Source organism: Artemia sp. Qi Xiang Cuo, chromosome 6, assembly GCF_049724085.1.
Source record: "Artemia sp. Qi Xiang Cuo chromosome 6, ASM4972408v1, whole genome shotgun sequence".
NCBI lineage: Eukaryota > Metazoa > Arthropoda > Branchiopoda > Anostraca > Artemiidae > Artemia > Artemia sp. Qi Xiang Cuo.
Window position 1 is genome coordinate 62,511,318 of NC_142799.1, and position 24,037 is coordinate 62,535,354.

Consider the following 24,037-nt stretch of genomic DNA (forward strand, 5'->3'; position numbering starts at 1 on the left):
GTGAAAAAAGTTTATCCGCAAAGAAACAACAGTCTCAAATGTTATTAGTGCTAAACTGAAAAAAATTATTTAACATACTACTAGCTTAAAATCAATTTTTGAATGTTTTGAAATATTTATAGAAAATTCTGCAATAATAGTTGATTAATAGGTTATCTCTAGAAGCACTTACAGGTTCCAGCTTGGCCGACGACCCAGGAGAGCCGAAGAAAAAGCATAACACCCCAAATACAGAGAAGACATCTTACAAGAACACCTCGAATCCAACCAAATTTGGTAGCTTGACTTTGACCCCCTCTTTCAGCTAAATCAGTACTTGAATCCTACAAAAGAAAAAAATCATACTAGGCTAACATGTTTTACAGAGTTCAATCTACGAAGTCAATACAGTCGATTCATGATTAGGGAATCATAGCCACATTTACCTGAAGGGGTTGTCGGATCTCAACAAAACTTGAATAGGAAATTAGATATACGGTGCTTCGGCAAAGTTGCGTTGCAACAACCTTCGGTCGGCTTTGCCCACAAAATTGTTGTGAAAAGCAATTCTTGACTCATCTGTAAAAATCGTGACGTTTTCAACGTCATGATGTTACGTCATAGCCCAGTATCTGAAGCTATCTTGAAAAACGATTTTTTGTCTATATCATCATCATGGTATATAAACTATAGGCAGTATGATCTTTCCCTATCTCACCCATTATAGAAACCCGGATCGAGGTGCGAGTGCTCCAGAGAACGTAGAAATATAAGCGACATTAGATCTTTTCACGGGTACACAAGTCAGATTTCTCTTGAACACACAACTTGGCTTCAACGTTGGAACCCTAAATTTTGAAGAAACTAATCTTAAATTAATTTATTCCAATACATATATGAAAATCGGTAATTAGTAGTGCAATGTTATTATTAGATGTTTTTAGGAATTAGAAGTAGGTTTCGAAGTCTCAAGTTGGTTTTAAAGGCATTTTGAGAAAGTTTCTGCCAAAATACGTGTTCCAGGGTAATTGGACCGCTCATGGCAGATGAAAAGGAGAGGAGCTGTTTGTACGCGCTAATGCAAGAATAAGTGGGAGGAGTTTTTTGTTCGCACCGAGAATGAAGAGCCAGAAATTATCTGCGGTAAACTTACTGCTATATCTTTATACTGTGTTCATTATACAGTAGACTAAATTAAGATTGTAACGAATGTTGAGGATTAACAGAATTTTTTATTTGAAATAAGATCAATTAAGGAGTGTTTGCTTTTATGACACAAGCTTTTTCATCTGGAAATAAAGAGCAACATTAAAACTTAAAATGAACAGAAATTATTATGTATATGAGGGGGTTCGCCCCCAGTCAATACTTCGCTCTTTACGCTAAAGTTTGAATTTTGTTCCAGTTCTTTAAGAACGACCCTTGAATCACAAAGGCCGTTTAATTAAACTAGATAGCTCTTTTGAAAGTACTAAAAAAGGCTTTAGCGTAAAGAGCGACATATTGACTTGGGGGTGGACCCCCTCCTACGCGTAATAATTTCCGTTCGTTTTAAGTTTATGTTGCTCCTTACTTTCAGTTGAAAAAACGTGTCTATTTTTTATCTAATTTCTGATCGTTTTTTTAAATAATGCTGAGAAATCCGGCGCCCCCTTCATAGAAATGTTCCTTCCTCCATGAATAATTCCTCCATTGAAAGATCCTCCCACGTAACTAGCGTGGGAGGGGGCCTAGTTGCCCTCCCATTTTTTTGTTCACTTAAAAATAGCACTAGAAATTTTAATTTCCGTTCAATTGAGCCCCCTCTCGATATTCTAGGACAACTGGGTCGATACAATCACCCCTAAAAAAAAAAAAAAATAAATAAACACACCCGTGATCTTTCTTCTGGCAATAAATACAAAATTCCACATTTTTGCAGATAGTAGCTTCAAACCTCAAAATTAGGGTTCTCTGATACGCTGAATCTCATGGTATGATTTTCGTTAAGATTCTATGACTCTTCCGTGTTGTTTCCCCCTTTTTTCTAAAATAAGGCAAATTTTCTCAGGCTCGCAACCTTTGATGGGTAAGACTAAACTTGACGAAACGTATATATTGGGAATCAGCAAAAAATTCAATTCTTTTGATGTATCTATTGGTATCAAAACTCCGTTTTTTAGAGTTTCGGTTACTATAAAGCCGGGTCGCTCCTTAATTACAGTTCGTTACCGCGAACTGTTTGATCCTCACGCCAGCAGCGTTTTTTTTCAATAACAGTGAGAGAAGGAAAGGAGGTGATGCTGGGCAACGAGAAGATCGATTAAGTGGACAGCTTCACTTACCTAGGTAGTATTATTAGTAAAAACAGTGGGTGCATGAAGTTGTTAAAGGTGGAATAGCAAAGACGCAGAGTGTTTTTTCCCAGTTGAAAAAAGACTGGAAGAATAGGAAGATAAGTTTACGAATCAAGATTAGAATACTGGATGCTACAATAATGACAGTGGTCAAGTATGGTTCTGAAGCGTGAGTGCTCCTAAAAACGCAGGAGGATTTGCTAGATGTTTTCCAGAGAAATTGCCTACGGATTGTTTTGGGTACCCGACAGACTGACCGTATTTCAAACAGTAAGCTGTACGGAAAATGTTGTTCAATCCCATTTTCTAGGGCTAAAATGAGAGAAACGTTGAGATGGATAGGACACGTTCTGTGGATGAAGGATGACAGATTTCCGAAGACAGTCCATGTCGGTCAGCCGTCTAGAGCCAAACGAAAAACAGTTTGTCATCAAATCTGTTCGGAGGGTGTCGCAAAGAAAGATGAAAGGGAAATGAGAAGCTTCTTGGGACGGTGTAAAGAGGGAGCCTTTAAATAGATGGAATGGAGGAGGAGCGTGCGTAGCTGTATTGGCGTCAGGTGGCTTTATGTTGCAGCGAGTTGTTAGTAGGAATAGTAGTATTGCCTTTAATTTATAATATAAAGCCACAGGCAAGTTTTGTAGTTATGTATATTCAATGAGCTCAGTTATACTTTCCGAGTTTGTGGCGCCGGAGGTCAGTTTGTATCTTTCTGCATAATAAAAGCATCGTGTGAAAAAAAATGGCTGATCATAAATTGATCCTGTTTTCCTAACCCCAACCCCGTCGAAAACATCGGGCCTCATCCAAAATAAATTCATGTGTACGTGCCCGTTATTACCAGCGACAAGATAACTTTTGTTGCTGTTATAACAGCAATTGTTTTTACCATCGACAAATAATAAACTGGAAGTTCTAAAAAAAAATTGCACTTAATGGGTTAAGATTCCAACCGAATGATGACTGATGGCATGTTGAAGAATAACGCTTAGAATTCAAGACAGGTGGTTTTTACCAAAGATTAAATAAAAAAAACAAGTTTTTTAAACTGAAAGTAAGGAGCGACATTAAAGTATAAAACGAACAGAAATTATTCCGTATATGAAAGGGACTGTCCCCTCCTCAACGCCTCGCTCTTTACGCTAAAGTTTTTTATTGTTTTAAAAAATAGAGTTGTGAGAAAGAGTCAAACTTTAGCGTAAAGAGCGAGGCGTTGAGGAGGGGACAGCTCCTTTCATATACGGAATCATTTTTCTTTGTCTTAAGTTTTAATGTCGCTACTTACTTTCAGTTAAAAAAACTTGTTTTATTTATTTAATTTCTGATCGTTTTTTAGTTAATGCAGCTTTTATTTGCATAAAATTTTTACTTTTCTTTTGCTAAATGGATGTCTTTACAAATTAACTTACGTAACTAACTTCTATATTCGTATATTTTTCTTCTGGCAAAAAATACAAAGTTGCAGATTTTTGCAGATATGAGCTTGAAACCTATGCAATAGGGTTTTCTGATACGCTGAATTCTGACGGTGTGATTTTCATTAACATTCTTTTAGTTGTAGGGGATATTTCCCCCCTCTTTAAAAAATCGAGTAAAAGTTCTCAGTCCTGTAGCCTTTGATGAGTAATACTATACTTAATAAAATTTATATATTTAGGATCAGCATTATAAACACATTCTTTTGATACATTTATTGACATCAAAATTCCGTTTTTAAAAGTTTCGATTACTACTGAGCCGTATCGCTTGTTTTTTTATTGTTTTTTTATTACGTATATGTTATTACGTATATGAAGGGGTTTTCCCCTTAGTCAATACCACGCTCTTTACTTTAAAAGTTAAAAAAGTTTTTGATTCACAAACCCCTGAATAACAAAGCCCGTTTAATTAGAATACATAGCTCTTTTGAAAGCACTAAAAAAACTGTAGCGTAAAGAGCGAGGTATTGACTTGGGGGAGAACCCCCTCACATACGTTATAATTTCTGTTCGTTTTAAGTTCTAATATTCCTTCTTACATTTCAGCTGAAAAAACTTGTTTTTTTTATTTAATTTCTAATCGTCTAATGATCGATTTAATTTCTAATGCTTGGAAATCCGGCGCCCCCTTCATAGAACTGGATCTTACCCCAAAGAAACATCCTCCACGGAAATATTCTCCAGAGTAACCCCCTCCTCTAGCCCCCCCCCCAGAAAAAATCCTTCCTGAAAATGGTTGTATACTTCCCAATAACCAATAAATAATGCTGGCAAGTCCGGCGCCCCCTTTATGGCAATTTCCCTTCCCCCATGAAAACTTCCATCATGAACAGATCCTCCAACGTAACCACCGACCCACACTTCCCTCCCACTACCAGAAAAAAAAACCTCCTGAAAACTTCTGTATACTTCCCAATAACCAATACTATATGTTAACATTGGGTAAAGTTCATAACTTTTAGCCCTCCCTCTGGGAACGTCGGGGGATTAAGTCATCCTAAAAGACATATTTATCATATTTTCGACCATGCTGAACAAAATGGCTATCTCAAAATTTTGATCGGATGACTTTGGGAAAAAAGTAAGCGTGGGAGGGGGCCTAGTTGCCCTCCATTTTTTTTAGTCACTTAAAAATGGAACTAGAACTTTTAATTTCCGTTCCAATGAGCCCTCCCACGATATTCTAGGAGCACTTGGTCGATACGAACACCCCTGGGGAAAAAAACCAAATAAACACGCATCCGTGATCTTTCTTCTGGCAAAAAATGTAAAGTTCCCCATTTTTGTAGATAGGAGCTTGAAACCTCTACAGTGGGGTTCTATGATACGCTAAATATGATGGTGTTATTTTCATTAAGGTTCTATAAGTTTTAGAGGGTCTTATCCCCTTTTTTTGAAAATCAGCCAAATTTTCTCAGGTGCGTAACTTTTGGTGGGTTGCACTAAACTTGATGAAAGTTATATATTTGAAATCAGCATTGAAATCTGATTCTTTTAATATATCTATTGGTATCAAAAACCCGTTTTCTAGAGTTTCGGTTACCATTGAGCCGGGTCGCTCCTTACTTACAGTTCGTTACCACGAACTGTTTGAAAACAAAATCAAGAAATTACAGAATAATCCATCACCAATGTTGTCAGACGGTAAACAGACAAGTCTTAATGATTACGAAATTGCTTTTTGAAAAGATTAGTTTGAGTATTACGAAAAAATAATATTTGAATTCCCCATATGTAAATACGTAAATATTCTTCGAGGAGTCAGCAAATATTCTTTTTAGATAATCTATAAATTGGAGAATATTTCAAGGTAGTACCTGTCACTACAGGTTTAAGCTGGATATCGTTTTTAGGCAGTTTGACTTTTAAAAACTGAGCATAATTTTCAAAACGGAATTGGCCAAAATATGTGAACCAAAAAATTAAGAGCTCCATATAACAAAAAGAGAAAAGGTCAATAAAAATCAGAAGGGATGCCAATTGTTTCGGGCCATTCAGTTCCAGCAGGCTCTTGCGCAGGAGGGGCTTTCGAATAATTTCGCCCTATTTCAAAGCTTTTAAGATTTTTACCATAATATAGACTATTTTCTTTTTTGTAAGTCCACCATCCCCAAAAATTTCCCCTAAGAAATATATATATATATATATATATATATATATATATATATATATATATATATATATATATATATATATATATATATATATATATATATATATATATATATATATATATATATATATATATATATATATATATATATATATATATATATATATATATATATATATATATATATATATATATATATATATATATATATATATATATATATATATATATATATATATATATATATATATATATATATATATACATGGCCGGCCCCAAGTAGCAAACAGAAGAAATATTTAATGTGATTAGATAATATGAAACTAAAAGATGAATGTTAAAAGCCAAAGAACTAAATTTTAAAATAAAATTGGGTAACTATTTATTTTATTCGTTTAATTTTTTCTGTTAAGTTTTGTTAATTCTGTGTTAAGTTTTGTTAAGATTTTTTTTCTCTTGTTGGGTTGTTGACATTGTACGTTTTCTTACAATATTCCTTCTTTTTTATTTGTTTTAGATTCATCTCTAGGGAGCAATCACGGACGGTTCGTAAAGATTTGATGTTTCTTTTTATTTTATTGGTCGCTTCTTTTTTCATTTCTTTTATCTAAGGGAAATATAGGAAACATCATAAAAGTATTGAGATCCAAGTGGAAATTTTCAAGGTATTTATATAGATGTTATCAATTAATTGTTTACCATTTTTCTTCTTTTTTACTTTTCTTTGGCTCAGCAAAGGAATGTATGATGCGTATCACTTCAAATGTATACTGATTTTGTTTTTGTTTTTTTCTTCTTCTTTTTCATAATCTGTGGAAATTGCAGCAAAAAACTTTAAAAAGCTATTTATCGAGTTTTAAGTAGATCCAGTTTGTTACTCATTGTTCAATTACATTAGCTAAAAAAAAATATTATATGTAGTAGTAAGTTTCTATTGAAGCTAGAAAAAGAATATAGGGCGTATACAAATTTGTAGATTACTTTGTCCAATGTTTTGCAGCATCTTCTAAAGGGGCCGAGGTGTCACCCCCCTAAACATTATACATTAGATGTCAGTCCCCTGCACATATATGACAGTGACCAGGGTCGTATCCAAGATTTTTGTTCGGGGAGGGGGGTACAACAAAAAATGCCTCTAAAATTTCTTTATATTAATTTTTTTATGTTTTTACGATTCGGACAAATATTTCGGAGGGAGGGTTCCAACCCCCTAATCCCCACCTCCCAGATACGGCCTTGAAAGTGACTGGTCCACTAGGACTCAGTGACTAGTCGACAAGGATCACGGTGACTCGTAACTAGTGACTAATTGACTAGGTGTGACAAGTAACTAGTTCACTAGATGACTAGTCGAACATCAGATGATTGTTGTGCTTTAAGAAGTGATTGTACCTAGATACAATGTTTTGGACGCTCAAAATTAAGTTTATGAAAAAAGAAGTTTAAGTGCAAGGTCCAATAGTCGGAAAAAAATATATTGACAACGTATAGTATTCTATCACTGATATTGCATTCCTGCCGTTATTACCAAATACACATACTAGCTATCTTTTATTTGCTAATCAAGCAAAAAATTATTTCCCGTGCAGTATTTACTTTTTATTCATATATGATAAAGCACTTACAGTGTCAAGGACAGGAAAGCGGAACAGAGCCGTTCGAATCCGTTAAGTGGACATTTACACAACCATTCAAGTATTTGCCTTTAAACCTACAAAAAGGAGGAGCCTATTTTCTTACTGAAAAAGACCTTCAACGCAGTTAAGAAGTTTTTAGTAGTAGTAGCCTGCTACTAGCAGGTGCCAAATTTAGAAAAAAGAAAAATGCAATAAATAATTTTAAATAATAATTACTTAAACTATAATTAGTTTAAGTAATTAGTTTTGCTCATTAATTTGCAAGGTCCATATTGCAACACAGACGGAAATGTATATTTGCCCAGTATAAGTAGCATAAATGATTTTGAATCTGAATCAGATTACTTTCGGGATTGATTCGTTTCAATCCCCACTGCCACTGGTAGAGCGATCAAGGTAGGCCTCCGGATAAGTTATATACCAAATCCTCCAAACTCGTCGTAGTTACTTCATTTTAGTTTTGCTCTCAACCTGCACGTCAAAATTATTTTTTTACTGGTCTTGCACGACTATTTCCAAAGGCGAGGGATTCCGTGTTTGTTGTTGAACGTTGCTTCCACTGTTCCCGACTTTTTCAGGCTGCCAACAAATTTCCCGAAAACAAAAATTGTTTTCTCCAAAATTCTTCCGAAAATCAACGTTTGTAAATACATTAACGTTATCACGAAATATAATTCGTTAAATTCGGGAATATTTTGAAGAACTTAATTTGGCCGCAAAACTGATGTTAAATTGTTTGTTTAGAATCTCTCTCTCTCTCTCATTTCATATATTGAAAGACGAAATTAGAAAGGAAGCAAATATGACTACAAATCTCAAAAAATCCGAATTCAATATAAGACATACCTCAAGCTCAGCTAGGGATGGGTCGTACAGCTCCTCCAAGGTTGGTCTTTGGCCAACATTAAACGAATGAAGATTTTTGTAATTGTCTAACCTTGGCAAGGCTTCTTTTGTATGATGGTGCCATGATTTTTCGTAAAAAGAGCTATTTCGTGACCGTGGAGTGTTATCAGAATTTGTGTTACTGACCAAGCCTGGAACGTGCAGGGTTGTAATGTCAGAGTTGTGTTTATTCGCCTGCAGAAAAAAATTAAGTGACAAAATTAACACACATAAGCTTCTGCATATAAATCATTAAGCCATACCAAGGATTTTAATTTAACTTATAACAATTAGATTTGAACTGTGAAAACTTTAAAAAGATTGGTAAACAAAATGTGAAAGGGTGCATCTGAAGGATCTAAAGGTTCCAGCAAATATCCTACACGAAAATATTAGCCCTGTATTTTAAATCGAACCATCTTACTAATTTAATATAAAGTGAAAAAGATAAATAAAATGAAATTAAGACAAGACTTGGGTCAACATTTTTCTGATAGATAACCTTACTTTGTTCATGCTTTTATTACAAAAAAAAATTATTCAAAAGAGAATAAGAGAAGGTGTCACGATTCGGGGAACACTCCCTCTCCAACACATTTGGGCATTTCGTAGAAAATAAAAATTGCTAAATGCTAAAGTATTATGCTACAATTTCAGACCAGTCTTGCCGATTTTAAGTAACTTCGATAATGGTAGAATTTTACCAAATACAGATTCCAGAGCCAAAACCCAGAATGGGTATACTAAAATTTTAGAACCTAGCATCTACATCAAGCAAAAATGGGGTAACAGAGGGTGATTAGAAACCCCTTTGACAAAGTTTGTACCTTCATCAATTCTTCCGTTCCAAAGGCAACCCTCCCCGTTCTGGGTAGGACGAATTTTGGGCTCTTACCCCCTTTAAGCATCTTCATATTTTACTATCGTACAGGTAGCTATGTACACCCACCGTATTATTTGCCCATTTCAGTACTCTTTTTGTAAGTTGCAAGTGCATTGTTTTAAACTTTTTTTTTATTCTGCGTAAGCGCCTATTTTTGCTTCAAAGCATGAAAAATTGTAATAAATAGATTTTGAGCCCTTCTGTTGCTAGCCTGACCTAGTTTAAGAAAAAATAGCTCTTGGAAAAAATATACAAGGGAAATTCCTTGCTGGTGTTAGGGTTAATGGACTAAGCCTCTTATAGGTTTTTAAGCTTAAGGTAAACACTGGCTTTCCAGGAAAACTTTGGCTGGTATTTTTAAATGGGCTCAAATATCAAATGCTGAAAAGATTCTGAAAGTTAAACTACTTTTCTTTAATGTTAAAGAAAATTTGTCCTTAAATTGATTGTTTACTCTGGAATATGGAGATTGCCCAGAACTACATTTTGGAAAAACTTTAGTTAAAATAATTCTAGGGTTTACTATATTTTTTTTTTACTATTTTGTAACTTGTATTTATATTTTTTGCTTAGTAATTTTTATTTGTAATTGATCGTTTTTTCGCCGTTAATCTTTATTTTAAAAAGAAAATACTTTTGGCTATGTGAACCTATGCGTTAATATATTACTTTGGCACTGAAATCTTAAAATTAAAGGAATATACTTCTGAAGCTGGATCAAACATACCCCTTCAACCAGGGATACATGCAAGGGAAGGGCTCTGGGCCAGGACCTTCCCCCTAAACCCCAAATTTGCTTGAATATCTGGACACTTGAATATCTGGAAATTACCAAACAAAACTTGTTTTTATTATTCCCCTTCCAAAGTTTTTGTTACTAAGCTTTTCCCCCCCCCCCCCTCTTCAAGAATAAAATTTCTGCATTCAAGCCTGACTTCAACCTGTTTGATGTCATCTACATTGTCAATATAAAAAAAGTTGTATTTAAATTGAAAAATTTTAAAACAGCGGAGTAAACAAACTAAAAATATAACAGAGTTTTAAACAAAATAAAAATAAAACTGGGTTTTCAACAAAATAAAAATAAAACTGGGTTTTCAACAAAATAAAAATAAAACTGTGTTTTAAACAAAATAAAAACAAAACTGGGTTTTAAACAAAATGAAAATAAGACTGGGTTTTAAACAAAATGAAATAAATCTGGGTTTCAAACAAAATAAAATAAAACTGGGTTTTAAACAAAATGAAAATAAGACTGGGTTTTAAACAAAATGAAATAAATCTGGGTTTCAAACAAAATAAAATAAAACTGGGTTTTAAACAAAATGAAAATAAGACTGGGTTTTAAACAAAATAAAAATAAAACTGGGTTTTAAACAAAATTAAAAAAAGACTGGGTTTTAAACAAAATAAAAACAAAACTGGGTTTTAAACAAAATGAAATAAATCTGGGTTTCAAACAAAATAAAAATAAAACTGGGTTTTAAACAAAATGAAAATAAGACTGGGTTTTAAACAAAATAAAATAAAACTGGATTTTAAACAAAATAGAAAAAAGACTGGGTTTTAAACAAAATAAAAATAAAACTGGGTTTTAAACAAAATGAAAATAAGACTGGATTTTAAACAAAATGAAAATAAGACTGGGTTTTAAACAAAATAAAAATAAAACTGGGTATTTCTACCTGCAAAAAAACTATATAAACTTTTAAATAAAGTCCTCTAAACACTATATTGTTAATATATAAACAAAGCTAGTAACTTTGAACAAGTGTAACATCACTATTTTGAAGCTCTAGGGTCTTAAGCTTAAGTGTATGAATTACTTTTAATCTCTTAATCACTTTTAAGCAAGTAATAAAAAAAAAACTTTAGAAAGGTCATACAAATGGGGCGGCCACTAAAATTGTTAGCAATATCACAAGATTCAATTGCAGAAAATTCAGAGGCTTGAAAAGACTTTAAATGATAATAATGCATGTAGTTAATATACTTTTTCAGAGTATTATTTTGTACTTTTCCCATGTCTTACATTCCCTCGAGAAATTTGCAAGGATCGGCAGTTTCGGCTCTAGAAGTGAACTAGTTGACTCCAATAGAACGGTAATTACATTGTTTTCCAAATGCGGCGGTAATTTTTCCATCAGAAAATGTTTTTGGTGAGGTATTTTTTTCAACTTTGGCTGTTCTGGATTTTGCGAAAAAGTAGTGCATTTTGATCATTAGTATTGTTTTTCATAGTAAATTAAAAATGGCAATCAGAACTTTTTTCATTACCCTAGTTTTTTGTATTAGTGATTTTGAATGATATTGCCCGAAACATTAAAAAATTAAAAAAAACTTGAATGAAAATGGAGAGGCTGATTTAAATCAAGACAGAGTGGCAGTCTTTATTGGGCCATCTGCAATAGCTTTCATCAGTGAAATTAAAACAGCCAAAGAGTTAATGTCTTACCAAGTTAATGTCTTTTAATTCTCAACGTAATTAAACCTTATTCATTTATACTTTCAGACCTAATGAAAGGCAATTTGCATAAGAAACCACTGTAAATAAACATTATGACGCTGGTCTTACCTCAACTGAATCAACAGTAAACCTGTTTGAACCATCTGTATCCATTGTAGAGATTTCTATCTTCAGTACTTCTCTACTAGAAGTCCATGAAGAACTACCCTCCCAAAACAGTGAAGCTGTTGCCTTAAAGAGAAAGGATAGCTTAGAAATTACTGATAAGGGAGGATCATTAAATTTCTGAAATTCTTAGCTAAAGTCGCAAACTTTGAACAAGTATTACGAAACTGTTTTGAGATTTTAGGTTCTTAATGAACTACGCTTAATTAAGTGGTGATAAGGTTCTTTGGAGGAGTTACGTTTTATAATGACTTTGAAAAGACATGTTTAATACGATCATGGTTCAAACAGCTACCATTCGACACATAAGTATGTTGACACGAAAAACAGTCCATAACTCATAAGTATGTCCAAACACAAAGCCCAATATGTCCAAAAAACAAAACACAATATGTCCAAACACAAATATAGGGTTATGCGCATTTTTAGGTAAGTATTTTCCTTGAAAGGGAGCCCACCACCCTCTACCCCTGTACATCAGTCTGTTGTTATTAGAAACTATTAATTGATTAATATTTAAGTAAATTAAATAAATTTCATTTATCGACTTAATTTTAAATAATTTAAATATTTTAATAAAACTTAAAGAAAAATATTTAAATAAGTTTTGTTGCTTGATGTTTATTGTGATATCCATGGTAGAAAGTTCAACTTTTTTACTAATTTACGCATTTTTTACAAACCCCTCCTCAGTGGCGTAATTTTGTCAGAATCCTGAGGGGGGGGGGGCAAAAAGTTGGTCCTAATTTTCCCAAACCAAGTGAAAATGACCGTGAAAAATGAAAAATGAGCCATATAGTACCATAAGGGCAAATATATGCTAAAGAAAACTGATCTGTTTGTCTGGGTGCTTGATTATGTAGGTTTATCTTAGTTTTTACAAGATTTTTTGCAGAAACTATATTTTTCTGCTGGGGGGGGGGAGAAAACGGACGTCTGGATAGGGCAGTTGCCTCCTGCCTTCCGATAAAAATAAAAATCGTCTAGCACGCGTGTCGAGTTGTAGGAGTCTGTGATAGTACGATAGCTTAGTACTAAACTTTATATGGGGCATCCCGCTATATTAATTAATCAAATAAACTGTCATATGCTTGTAAAGTCTCATCCAAGGATGAGTTAAGGCTGAATGGTAGCAATCATAGCCCGACGATTGCTACCAAAATATTTAAATAAATGTTGTTGTTCGATGTGTTTAAAATTGCTAAGTGTATTAGAATATTCCACACTACTTGTTGGTATTATATGTGGAAATTTTGCTTCAAGTTACTGAATTATTGAAATTATCACAATCCTAGTAACCTCCCCATAAAAAAAAAAAAAAAAAAATGTGCAACAGTAGGAATCATTGCATAAAAATGGTATATTGCAGGAAATGGTGTTACATTGGAGGGGAGGACAAATTTTGCCTTTAAATTTTTTGACGTGCAAAAACGAAGAAATAGTAAAAAAAAAAGAGAAAAACGAGGATTATACAAGCCGGTGAAAAATATGGACTAAAATGCAAATATTTCGGTCAAGACCTCCGCTTGACCGCCCAAAGTGCAAGATAATAACATTCAAAAATTCACTAATTTTAATGTTACCCAAGCCACGAGCATAAGAAAATCTGCCGGTTTTTCGAAAAAGCGGCCCCCCCCAAGTCAGTGGATCTAGATGAAATTCTACCATCATACTCAAAATATCAGAGAACCCTACTATAGAGGTTTCAAGCTACTATCTATAAAAGGGTGGAATGTGTTTTTTTTTTCACCTGGTGGGAGGCAACTGTGCTGAATCCTAACCCATTATGGAGTACGATCTCCATATTGAAGATGTGGTAATGAGGTGCATTCTGGCATCGTTTCCTCTCTAATGATGCATGGCAATGGATGCATGGGTCTTGTCGGTCTAACCACCCGACAAAGCTTCTTTTACCTGGTTATGATTAACAATAATAAAAAGCCTCGGATAAAACAGATCTTTTTTAGACGACCTTTTGCACGTCCACCGACCATCCAAACAGACCTGTTTACGGTAGCCCACTGCAATGTACGTGGTATCCTAAGTTTCACCAGTTCCTATATTTAGGGAACTTGGTCAAACCGGCTATAATGTGCATCACTGAGACCAATCTCAACCAAGACATATAGAGCAGTGAGGTTGCCATACAGGGATACACGCTCCTCAGGTGAGATTGTGAACGTAGTGACGGCACTAAATACGGAGGAGGAGGTGTTGCTGTTCATATACAGAGCCATGTACCATATTCATGCCTAAATATACCAAATTCAGCAGGTGAAGAAGCCCTGTGGGTTAGGGTGACCCTTCCAAATGAGTCCGTAATTATTATTACCGTATATATCCCTCCAACCTGTCAGATTACCAGCTACTTTGAAGCCTCCCTCGAAAACATTCAGCGCAAGTTCGCTAAATCTGCCATTATCCTCCAGATAGACTTCGACGTCCGTCATAGTGCATGGCTTCGTAGCAAAAATACTGACAAGGAGAAGTCGGACTTGTATGCTCTATCTGTCTTATACAGGCTGGAACAACTTGTCAATTTTGACACGTATCACGGCCCAAACGGATCATCTCGTCTTGACCTCTTCCTTACAGATCCCCCTGACGGCTTTAAGGTAGATGCTCTTGCTTTCAAAAGTGACCACGTTAACGATATTACACACGGAAACCTTCATGTTCCGAATACATTAAAGCATGAGTGGACAATTTGGTTATAAGAAAGAGGTGGTCAGGACGGTTTGAGAAAAACACTTTTTGTTTTCAGCAGTGGAGAGCCTTTCTCGTTGAAGGCCCAGAGAAAGCTGCAGGGAAGTACCAGCAGGCAAATAGTTGACTCTGTTGAAAAACATATCTCCCCAAAGCAGATCCAGGTATCCAGTAAGGACAAACCCTGGTTCAATGCAAGAAGGTTATCCCAGCAAACCAAAAGGAACACAAGCGATGGCTACTTTCAATGAGCAAAGAGGATAGGATTGCATTCATCAACACGCTCAAGGATGCAGTTCATGTGATTCGGTATTCGTTCATGTACTGGGATCGGTATAAAGAGAAATTTGCCACCAAGGTTCAGCATGCTTCGGCAAAAAGTTGGTGGAGAATCATCGAGGAAACTTTACCGTCGTCCAAGGGGACTTCAATTTCTTATCTACAGATTCACACTAAAAGGCTGATGCTCTTGCTAAGGCTTTTGCCGAATTCTTGAATCTGGATGAAGACGGTAAAGAAGCGCCAAATTTCTCGGACTAAACTGTACTGTATCGCGTGAATTTTTGTGCTCCTAAGATCCTTCCTATTTTGAGGCATCATGTGACCAAGTCACAGGTCTTGACAACATACCAAACGTTGTCCCCAAATCCTGCAGCGCCGAACTAGCTGGACCATTATCATTGCTTTTCCAAATATGCTTTCGCTCCAGAACCTTGCCACAAACATAAAAATCCGCCCATGTTATACCTTCCCTAAAGCCAGATGGTGATCCAAAGAGCGTGGGCTCCTATAGGCTTATTAACTTACTCTCCTGCATTGGCAAAGTCTATGAGCGTCTCCAATAAAACATTTCAACAGTTCCTGGAATCAAATGACCTTCTAGGGGATCACTTATGTGGATTCTGGAGGAAACACTCAATACTAAACTGCCTAGCGGCCCAGCATCAAGAGTGGACCAAACATCTGGCAAGGGGATACGACATTTGACTATTGTCATGCGACATTGCCAAAACATTCGACAGAATATGGCACCGTGGCCTTCTAGAAAAAACTCCATGCGTACGGTGTTAGTGGATGTCTGTTAAGAGTGAATAAGAGCTTTTCTTTCAGATCGTTCACTACGGGTTGTCCTTGACAGGTTTATTTCCCAAGATTATTCAGTGAAAGCAGGGCTTCTCCAAGGCAGTGTCATGGGACCTACACTATTCCTTATCTACATAAATGACATGGAAGACAATCTTGCAAGCCCTCTTCATCACTTTGCCGAAGATACCACGACACACTCAGCCATCCCAAAACACAAGGATTCAACACAAGCCTCCCTTTCCCTACAGATGGATCCTTATAAAACTGAAAAGTGGTCTAATACATGGATGATCAACTTTAATGCATCGAAAACAAAGGAGCTTCTTATTACCCGGTCAAATGTGGTGCATGAACACACCAGTTTCAATTTCAAAAATAAAACTGGAAGGAGAGTCGACGAATTTCGTCTACTGGGGATTCACTTCCCCACCGATTTCTCTTGGAAGAACCACCTTGAATGGGTGAGAACCTCCTGCGCAAGAAAGATCGCAGTCACTCTTCACTGCAAAAACCTTCTTCCATCCATCTCGATTATCCCACTAAGTCCTGTATCAGACCCACAGTTGAATATTGATGCCCGCTATAAAAAGCTGTCACCACCACTCCAAAAGATCCAGAATATGGCAAACAGGACGGGCTGCGCCCCTAGCCATGACAAGTTCCAGCCTCTAAATGAAAGACTTTATGTAGCGTCCATGGCTGTTTTCTACAAGTACATAAACACACACACACCTCCCTCAAACTATCTCTCTCGCATTATTCCCCCCCCCCTTGGTCCAACCGACAAGGCAGACGCGTAGGCACACAGTTCGGTCCAATTATCTAAAGGAGGGCACGCCAAGAGCGGAGTGCTTGAAGAAGAACTTCATCCGCCGTTACACTTTTATCTGGAATGATCTTCCTGGGGATGTTATTCCTGCAAATTTACTCTGTTGACTCCTTCAAAAGAAGGTTCAACAGACATTTAAAACCTCGAGGTTTCAAAATGAGGTAATTGGATAGCGGCATATCAGATACTTTTAAGGGCCTGGCGCCGTGAACATAGGAATAAAAAAAAATAACGATCACGCATTCATTTTTTTTTGTTTGCTTGTTTTTGACTTTATATTTTCTCCAATGTAACCGTGTTGAACCAATGGTTCTAGAGCATCTGGAAGGACCTCCTGGGTTAACAGTTCTAGTACACCTTATAAGTGACCATAAAAGAAGGGAGGCAACTAGCCCACCTCTTACGCCTTACCCCTCCCATGATATTCAATTAAAATTTTGAGTTAGCAATTTCGTTCAACATAATTAAAAGGTTCAATAGTTATGCCTCTGGGAATGAAATTACCCCACCCCCAGAGCCCCTCGGAAAGGGGCTGTAAGTATTGAAATTTGCCCATTTTATGCATTTAGTAGTTTTTATTGGGAAATATAAGGACATTTTTCCATTTATGGGTGCAGAATTTTCTACGGGGGGTGAACTTTCTATGTGCACAATTTTCCATGGGAGAGAAAAGTTATTGGGGTAATTATAAGAGAAAAGTTACTGGGGTTAACTTAAGGAATTAATGAAAATCACATCATCAGATTCAGCGCTTCAGGAACCCAACAGGAGGTTACAATGTCCAATCCGCAAAAATGTGGCATTTTGTATTTTTTGCTAGAAGCAAGGGCACGGATGCGTGTTCATTTTTTCCCGAACATCGGAAGAGGACTCATACGAACGGAAATTAATAGTTGTTGTGCTCTTTTTAAGTGGCCAAAAAGATTCAGGGAGAGGGACATCTAGCCCCTCTCCCACATCCCTATTTTCTCCAAAGGCGTTCGATAAAACTTTTGACAGAGCCATTTTGTTCAGCATAGTTGAGAGGTCCAATAACTATACCTTAGGAGATTATATGACCTCCCCCAGCCCCTTGGAAAAGGTCAATAAGTTATGAAATTGGGAAATATGCATATATTTTCGGATGGGGGAGGGGGTGAAGTTTCTGCTGGGGGATTTTGCACGGGGAGAAAATGATGACGAAAATTTTCTGGGGGTGAATTCAAATGAATTTACTGAAAAAATATGCATTGTCAGTTTAATGTACATATGCTGATATTTATTATTTAAAATCTTGGTTAATTTTTGATTTCTTAAAGTTATAAAAGTGAAAACATTTAAAAGAATTATTTTTCAGTAAAGTACAAATTATATTCTGGCTTTTAGAAAGCATAGGGTTTAGAACCCTACTCAGATTAATTTCTGATCGTTTTGAGTTTGACTTATTTTAATTTCTTTTTGTTTTGGGTTTCATTTATTAATTGATGCTGATTTGTGGTAGTTGGATGCTTGGTAGATTATATGATTCTTTTTTTTTCATTTTTGGTTTAATGGAGTTCTTTACTTTTTTTTGAAAAACTTATTTTGTGCAAAATTTTTTTTATTAATTTCTGTTTGTTTTATATTGACATAATCTTTTTCAGGGAGAAAGACTGGGACTCTTTTGAAGTTAAACAACCATCCCTTCCATAAAAACCTTTAATATCCCCTGGGCAAAACTCACAACCCTTGCCCCTAATCTCTGGGGTTTGTTCCAACCCCAAAAGCCTTGTTATATGATAGTTAGACTATTTTGAACAGAATGGCTATCTCAAAATTTCTATTAGACACATTACGGGGCAATATGACGTATGTGTAGGGGGAGAGGGTAGCTATCTGATCGCGTTGACTCTTAAAAAGAGCACTAGAGCGTCTCATTACCAATCCAATGAGCCCCCTTTGAAGTTTACACGACCACACTTTCTATAAAAACCCTATGTGTTCCCAGGGCAAAACTTACAACCTTTGCCCTGAGGGCTGGAGGGATTTGTTATCCTCAGACATAATTTCCAGGCCTTTCTGATTGCCTTAACGAAATGGCTATATTAAAATTTTGATTGGAAGTGTTTGGGGAAAAGATGGGCGTGGAGAGAGACATTTGCCCTCTGATAACTTTCGTCTAATAACTTTCAACTAATAATAAAAATTGAGTCCTCTCAATTTCCAATCGAATGAGCTCTTTTTGAAGCTTCTACGACAAAAATTTCTATAGAAACGATAAATGCCCCAGGGGTATAACTTACAACCCTTGTCCTGAGGGCTATGGGGAGAGGGTTGTCATCTTCAAAGAACTAATTTTCAGACCTTTCAACTACGCTGAACAAAATGCCCATATCAAAATGTTGATTGGCAATGTTTGGGGAAACGATTGCCGTGGGGGGGATGATTCTCCCTCTGATTACTTTCGACTATTGAAAAGGGCAATAGCCCTCTCAATTTCCAATCGAAAGAGCCGTTTTTCCAGTTTTTGCGACAACACTTTCTATATGACATTATATGCCCCCAGGGCATACCTTACAATCTCAGCCCTGAGAGCTGTGAGGGGTTGTCATACTCAAAAACATAATTTCCGGACCCTTCAACTACGTTCAACAAAAATGCTATATCAAAATGTTGATCGGAAATGTTTGGGGGAAATGATGGGAATGGGGGGCATTCGCCCTCCGATCGCTTTTGATTGTTAATAAGGGCACTAGACCTCTCAATTCCCATCACTAAAACCCCATATACCCCCATACTAGCTATTTCAATTTCCGATCGAATGAGCCCTTTTTGAAGTTCTAACAACAATACTTTTTATAAAAAAAACTTATATGCCCCCAGGGCATAACTTACAGTCCCTACCCTGACGGCTGTGGGGGGATTGTAATCTTCAAAGACCTAATTTCCAAAACTCACCTACGTTGAAAAAATAGCTATCTCAAAATTTTGATTGGATGTGTTTGGGGAAATGATGGGCGTGAGAGGGGGGTTAGTTGCGCTCAAATCACTTTCGACTATTTAAAAGGGCACTAGCCCTTTGAATTTCAAATCAAGTGAGCTTTTTTTCAAGTTTCTACCACAAAGCTTTTAATAAAAACCATATATACCCCCAGGGCATAACTTGCAATATTAGCCCTGAGGACTCTGGGGGGAGTGTTATCTTTAAAGAACTAATTTTCAGAACTTTCAACTACTTTGAACCAAATGACTATCTCAAAATTTTGATTGCATGCGTTTGGGAAATGGTGGGAGTGAGAGGGGGGCTAGTTGCCCTACAATCACTTTCGACTATCAAAAAGGGCAATTTCCGATCGAATGAGCCTTTTCTGAAGTTTCTACAACAACACTTTCTACGAAAACCTTATATGCCCTCGAGGCATAACTTATGACTCTTGCCCTGAGGGCAGGGGGGGGTCAATCCAAAGACCTAATTTTCAGAACTTTCCCCTACGTTGAACAAAATGGCTATCTCAAAATTTTGATTGGATGTGTTTGGGGAAAAGGTGGGCGTGAGAGGAGGGTTAGTTGCCCTCCAATCACTTTCGACTTAAAAAGGGCACTAGCCATTTGAATTTCTACTCAAATGAGCCTTTTTTGAAGTCTCTACGACAATGCAATCTATAAAATTCTTATATGCCCCAGGGCATAACTTATAACCCTTGCCATGAGGACTGGGGGGGGTTGTCATCCTGAAAGACCTAATTTTCAGAACTTTCAACTACGTTGAACCAAATGGCTATCTCAAAATTTTGATTGAATGCGTTTGGATAAATGGTGGGCGTGAGAGGGGGGTTAGTTACCCAACAATTCCTTCCGACTATTAAAAAGGGCACTAGCCATTTCAATTTCCAATCGAATGAGCCCTTTTTGAAGTTTCTATGACAAAACTATCTATAAGCACCTTATATGCCCCCAGGGCATAACTTACAGCCTTTGCCCTTGGGGCTCTCGGGGGTTTGTCATCCTCAAATACATAATTTCCAGAATTTTCAACAACGTTGAACAAAATGGCTATCTCAAAACTTTGATTGAATTTGTTTGAGGAAATGGTGGGTGTGAGAGGGGGTAAGTTGCCCCTCAATCTTTTTCGACTATTAAAAAGGGTATTAGCTCTTTCAACTTCCAATCGAATGAGCCCTTTTTGAAGTTTCAACAACAGTGCTTTCTATAAAAACCTTATATACCCCCAGGGAATAACTTACAACCCTTGGCCTGAAGGTTGTGGGGAGGGAGGGTTGTCATCCTCAAAGACCTAATTTCCAGAACTTTCAACTACGTTAAACAAAAGGAATATTTCAAAATTTTGATTGGATGTATTTGGGGACATGGTGGGCGTGAGAGGGGAGTTAGTTGCCCTCTAATAACTTTTGACTGTTAAAAAGGGTTCTAGCCCTTTCAATTTCCAATCGAATAATCCCTCTTTGAAGTGTCTACAACAACATTATCTATAAAAACTTATGCCCCCAGGGCATAACTTATAACCCATGCCCTAAGTTCTGTGGGGGGATTCATCCTCAAAGACCTAATTTTCAGAACATTCAACTACTTTGAAAAAAATGGCTATCTCAAAATTTTGATTGTATGTGTTTAGGGAAATGGTGGGTGTGAGAGGGGGTTAGTTGCCCTACAATCACTTTCAACTATTAAAAAGGGCAATTTCCAATCGAATGAGCCTTTTTTGAAGTTTCTACAACACTTTCTATGAAAACCTTATATGCCCCCAGGGCATAACTTATGACCCTTGCCCTGAGGGCTGTGGGGGGTTTTCAACCCAAAGACCTAATTTTCGGAACTTTCCACTACGTTGAACAAAATGGCTATCTCAAAATTTTGATTGGATGTGTTTGGGGAAAAGGTAGGCCTGAGAGGGGGTTAGCTGCCCTCCAATCACTTTTGACTATTAAAAAGGGCACTAGCCATTTGAATTTCCACTCAAATGAGGCTTTTTTTAAGTCTCTACGACAATGCTTTCTATAAAATTCCTATATGCCCCCAGGACATAACTTACAACCCTTGCCATGAGGACTGTGGGGGGGTTGTCATCCTCAAAGACCTAATTTTCAGAACTTTCAATTACGTTGAACAAAATGGCTATCTTAAATTTTTATTGGATGCGTTTGGATAAATAGTGGGCGTGAGAGGGGGTTAGTTGTCCTACAATCCCTTCCGACTATTAACAAGGGCACTAGCCATTTCAATTTCCAATCGAATGAGCCCCTTTTGAAGTTTCTACGACAACGCTTTATATTTAAACTTTATATGCCCTCAGGGCATAACTTATAACCCTTGCTTTGATGGCCGTGGGTGGGGGGGTTGTCATCCTCATTATTTAATTTACAGAACTTTCAACTACGTTGAACAAAATGGCTATCTCAAAATTTGGATTGAGTAGGTTTGGGCAAAAGGTGGGCATGAGAGGGGGGTTAGTTGCCCTCCAATCACTTTCGACTATTAAAAGGCCACTAGCCCTTTGAATTGCCAATCGAATGAGTCTTTTTTGAAGATTCAACGGCAACTCCTTGTTGTACGGCAACAACAACGCTTTCTATAAACATCTTATATGACCCCAGGGCATAACTTACAACCCTTGCCCTGAGGGCTGTGGGGGAGTGTCCTCCTCAAAAACATCATTTCTATCTGGAAATCAACTCCGCTGAACAAAATGACTATCTCAAAATTTTGATTGGATGTGTTTGGGGAAATGGATGGCGTGGAAGAGGTGTTAGTTGACTTCCAATCAGTTTCGACTATCAAAAAGGGCACTAGCTATTCCAATTTCCAATCGAATGAGCCCTTCTCGAAGTTTCTACGGCAACTCCTTCGATGCAAAGTGCCCTGGTATGGAAAAAAATTATACATTGTGCCAACATTGTTCTTTACTTAGGCAGCGCTATTGCGCTGCCTATGATAGAGGGAGGCAGCAGCTCTTTTTCAAATTCATTTTGTTTTCAGTTAGTTTTGGGTCTTGTTTATTCGTTGATAATTATTTCTAATTACCGTAAGTTTGGGTCATTCTAAGACTCTATTTCGGCTTGTTTCAAATTAATCTAAAACCCTTTTTCCACAAAATAAGTTTTTCAAAGAAAAGTAAAGAACTCGATTAAACAAAAAATGAGCAAAAATAAAATCAAATAATCTACCAAGCGTGAAACTGCCAGTAATCAGCATCGATAAATAAATGAAACCCATGCGAACAGAAGTTACAATAATTAACCAAGTCAAACTCAAAACGAGCAGAAATTAATATAAATTGGTCACAAAACACTTCTGCTTTCCTAAGGCCAGAACAAAATTTTCACTTTACTGAAAAAAAATAAAGGTTCTTACTCGTTTAAATTTAATAAATAAAATAATATTAACGTTTTGATTACTAAATATCAGTATATGCATATTAAACTGACAATACACATTCATTTGTATTTTTTCAGTAAAGTGCAAATTTTGTTCTGGCCTTGGGAAGGCATAGGGGTTTGGCGCCCAACTTATGTTAATTTCTGCCCGTTTTGAGTTTGACTCGGTTAATTATTCTAATTTCTATTTGTTTGGGTTTCATTTATTTATCGATGCTGATTTGTGGTAGTTTCATTCCAATCGAATGAGCTTTTTTTGAAGTTTCTCCGACAACGCCGTCTTTAAAAACCTTATATGCCCCCATGGCATAACTTAAAACTCTTGTCCTGAGGGCTGTGGGGGAGTTTCCTCCTCAAAAACATGTTTTCTATCTGGAAATCAACTCCACTAAACAAAATGAATATCTCAAAAGTTTGATGGGATGTGTTACGGAAAATGATAGGCGTGGGGGGGGGGCTAGTTGCCCTCCAATCACTTTCGACTATTAAAAAGGCCACTAGCCACTCCAATTTTCAATCGAATGAGGCCTTATCGAAGTCTCTACGACAACTCCTTCAATACGAAGTGCCCAGGGTGGAGAGAGAGAAAAAAAAGGCACATTGTGCCCACATCGTTCTTTAATTAGGCATCGATAGCGCGCTGGCTATGATTTTTAGTTGACTTTTAACTTTTCTTAGAAAAACATCTTTTTAGACAAAGGTTTTTTTTTATTATTAATCACGGATAACAGCACTCTTGACCGTAACAGCATAAAGCCCAAAATGAAGGATAAAGAATCAAATAGAATAGAAAAACAAAAATAAAAACCATGCTAAAGAAACAAAATTCAAGCCGCAAATATGTCATCATCTGGATATCAGTTCATAAGATAAAGGAGAAATTTCACATTTTGTAGATAGTTATTTTAGGCCTCTCATGCATGGTAAATTTCATTTCATAATTTCCTTCTTTGTGGAGTTTATTTCCTATTCCTAAAATTATATCAATTTTGCATGTGATAATAATGATGATGAGCAACTTTAAAATTAACATATTTTCCATATTTAGAATATCAGAAATAATATATTTTGTTGTTGTATATTACAATCAAAACATCATATTTTAGATTTTGGGTGTCTTTTG

General features: G+C 36.4%; 1 protein-coding gene across 1 annotated transcript in view; it reads right to left on the bottom strand.

Moving 5' to 3' along the window:
* Positions 1–24,037, bottom strand: part of LOC148951486 (bumetanide-sensitive sodium-(potassium)-chloride cotransporter-like) — a 115,174-nt gene that overhangs the window by 76,885 nt on the left and 14,252 nt on the right. The window contains exons 2-4 of the mRNA XM_089090905.1: positions 11,887–12,009; positions 8,390–8,623; positions 173–323 (exon numbers count right to left, since the gene is read on the bottom strand). Coding sequence (XP_088947031.1) covers positions 173–323; positions 8,390–8,623; positions 11,887–12,009 — 508 coding nt within the window. The remainder of the gene's footprint in view (positions 1–172; positions 324–8,389; positions 8,624–11,886; positions 12,010–24,037) is intronic.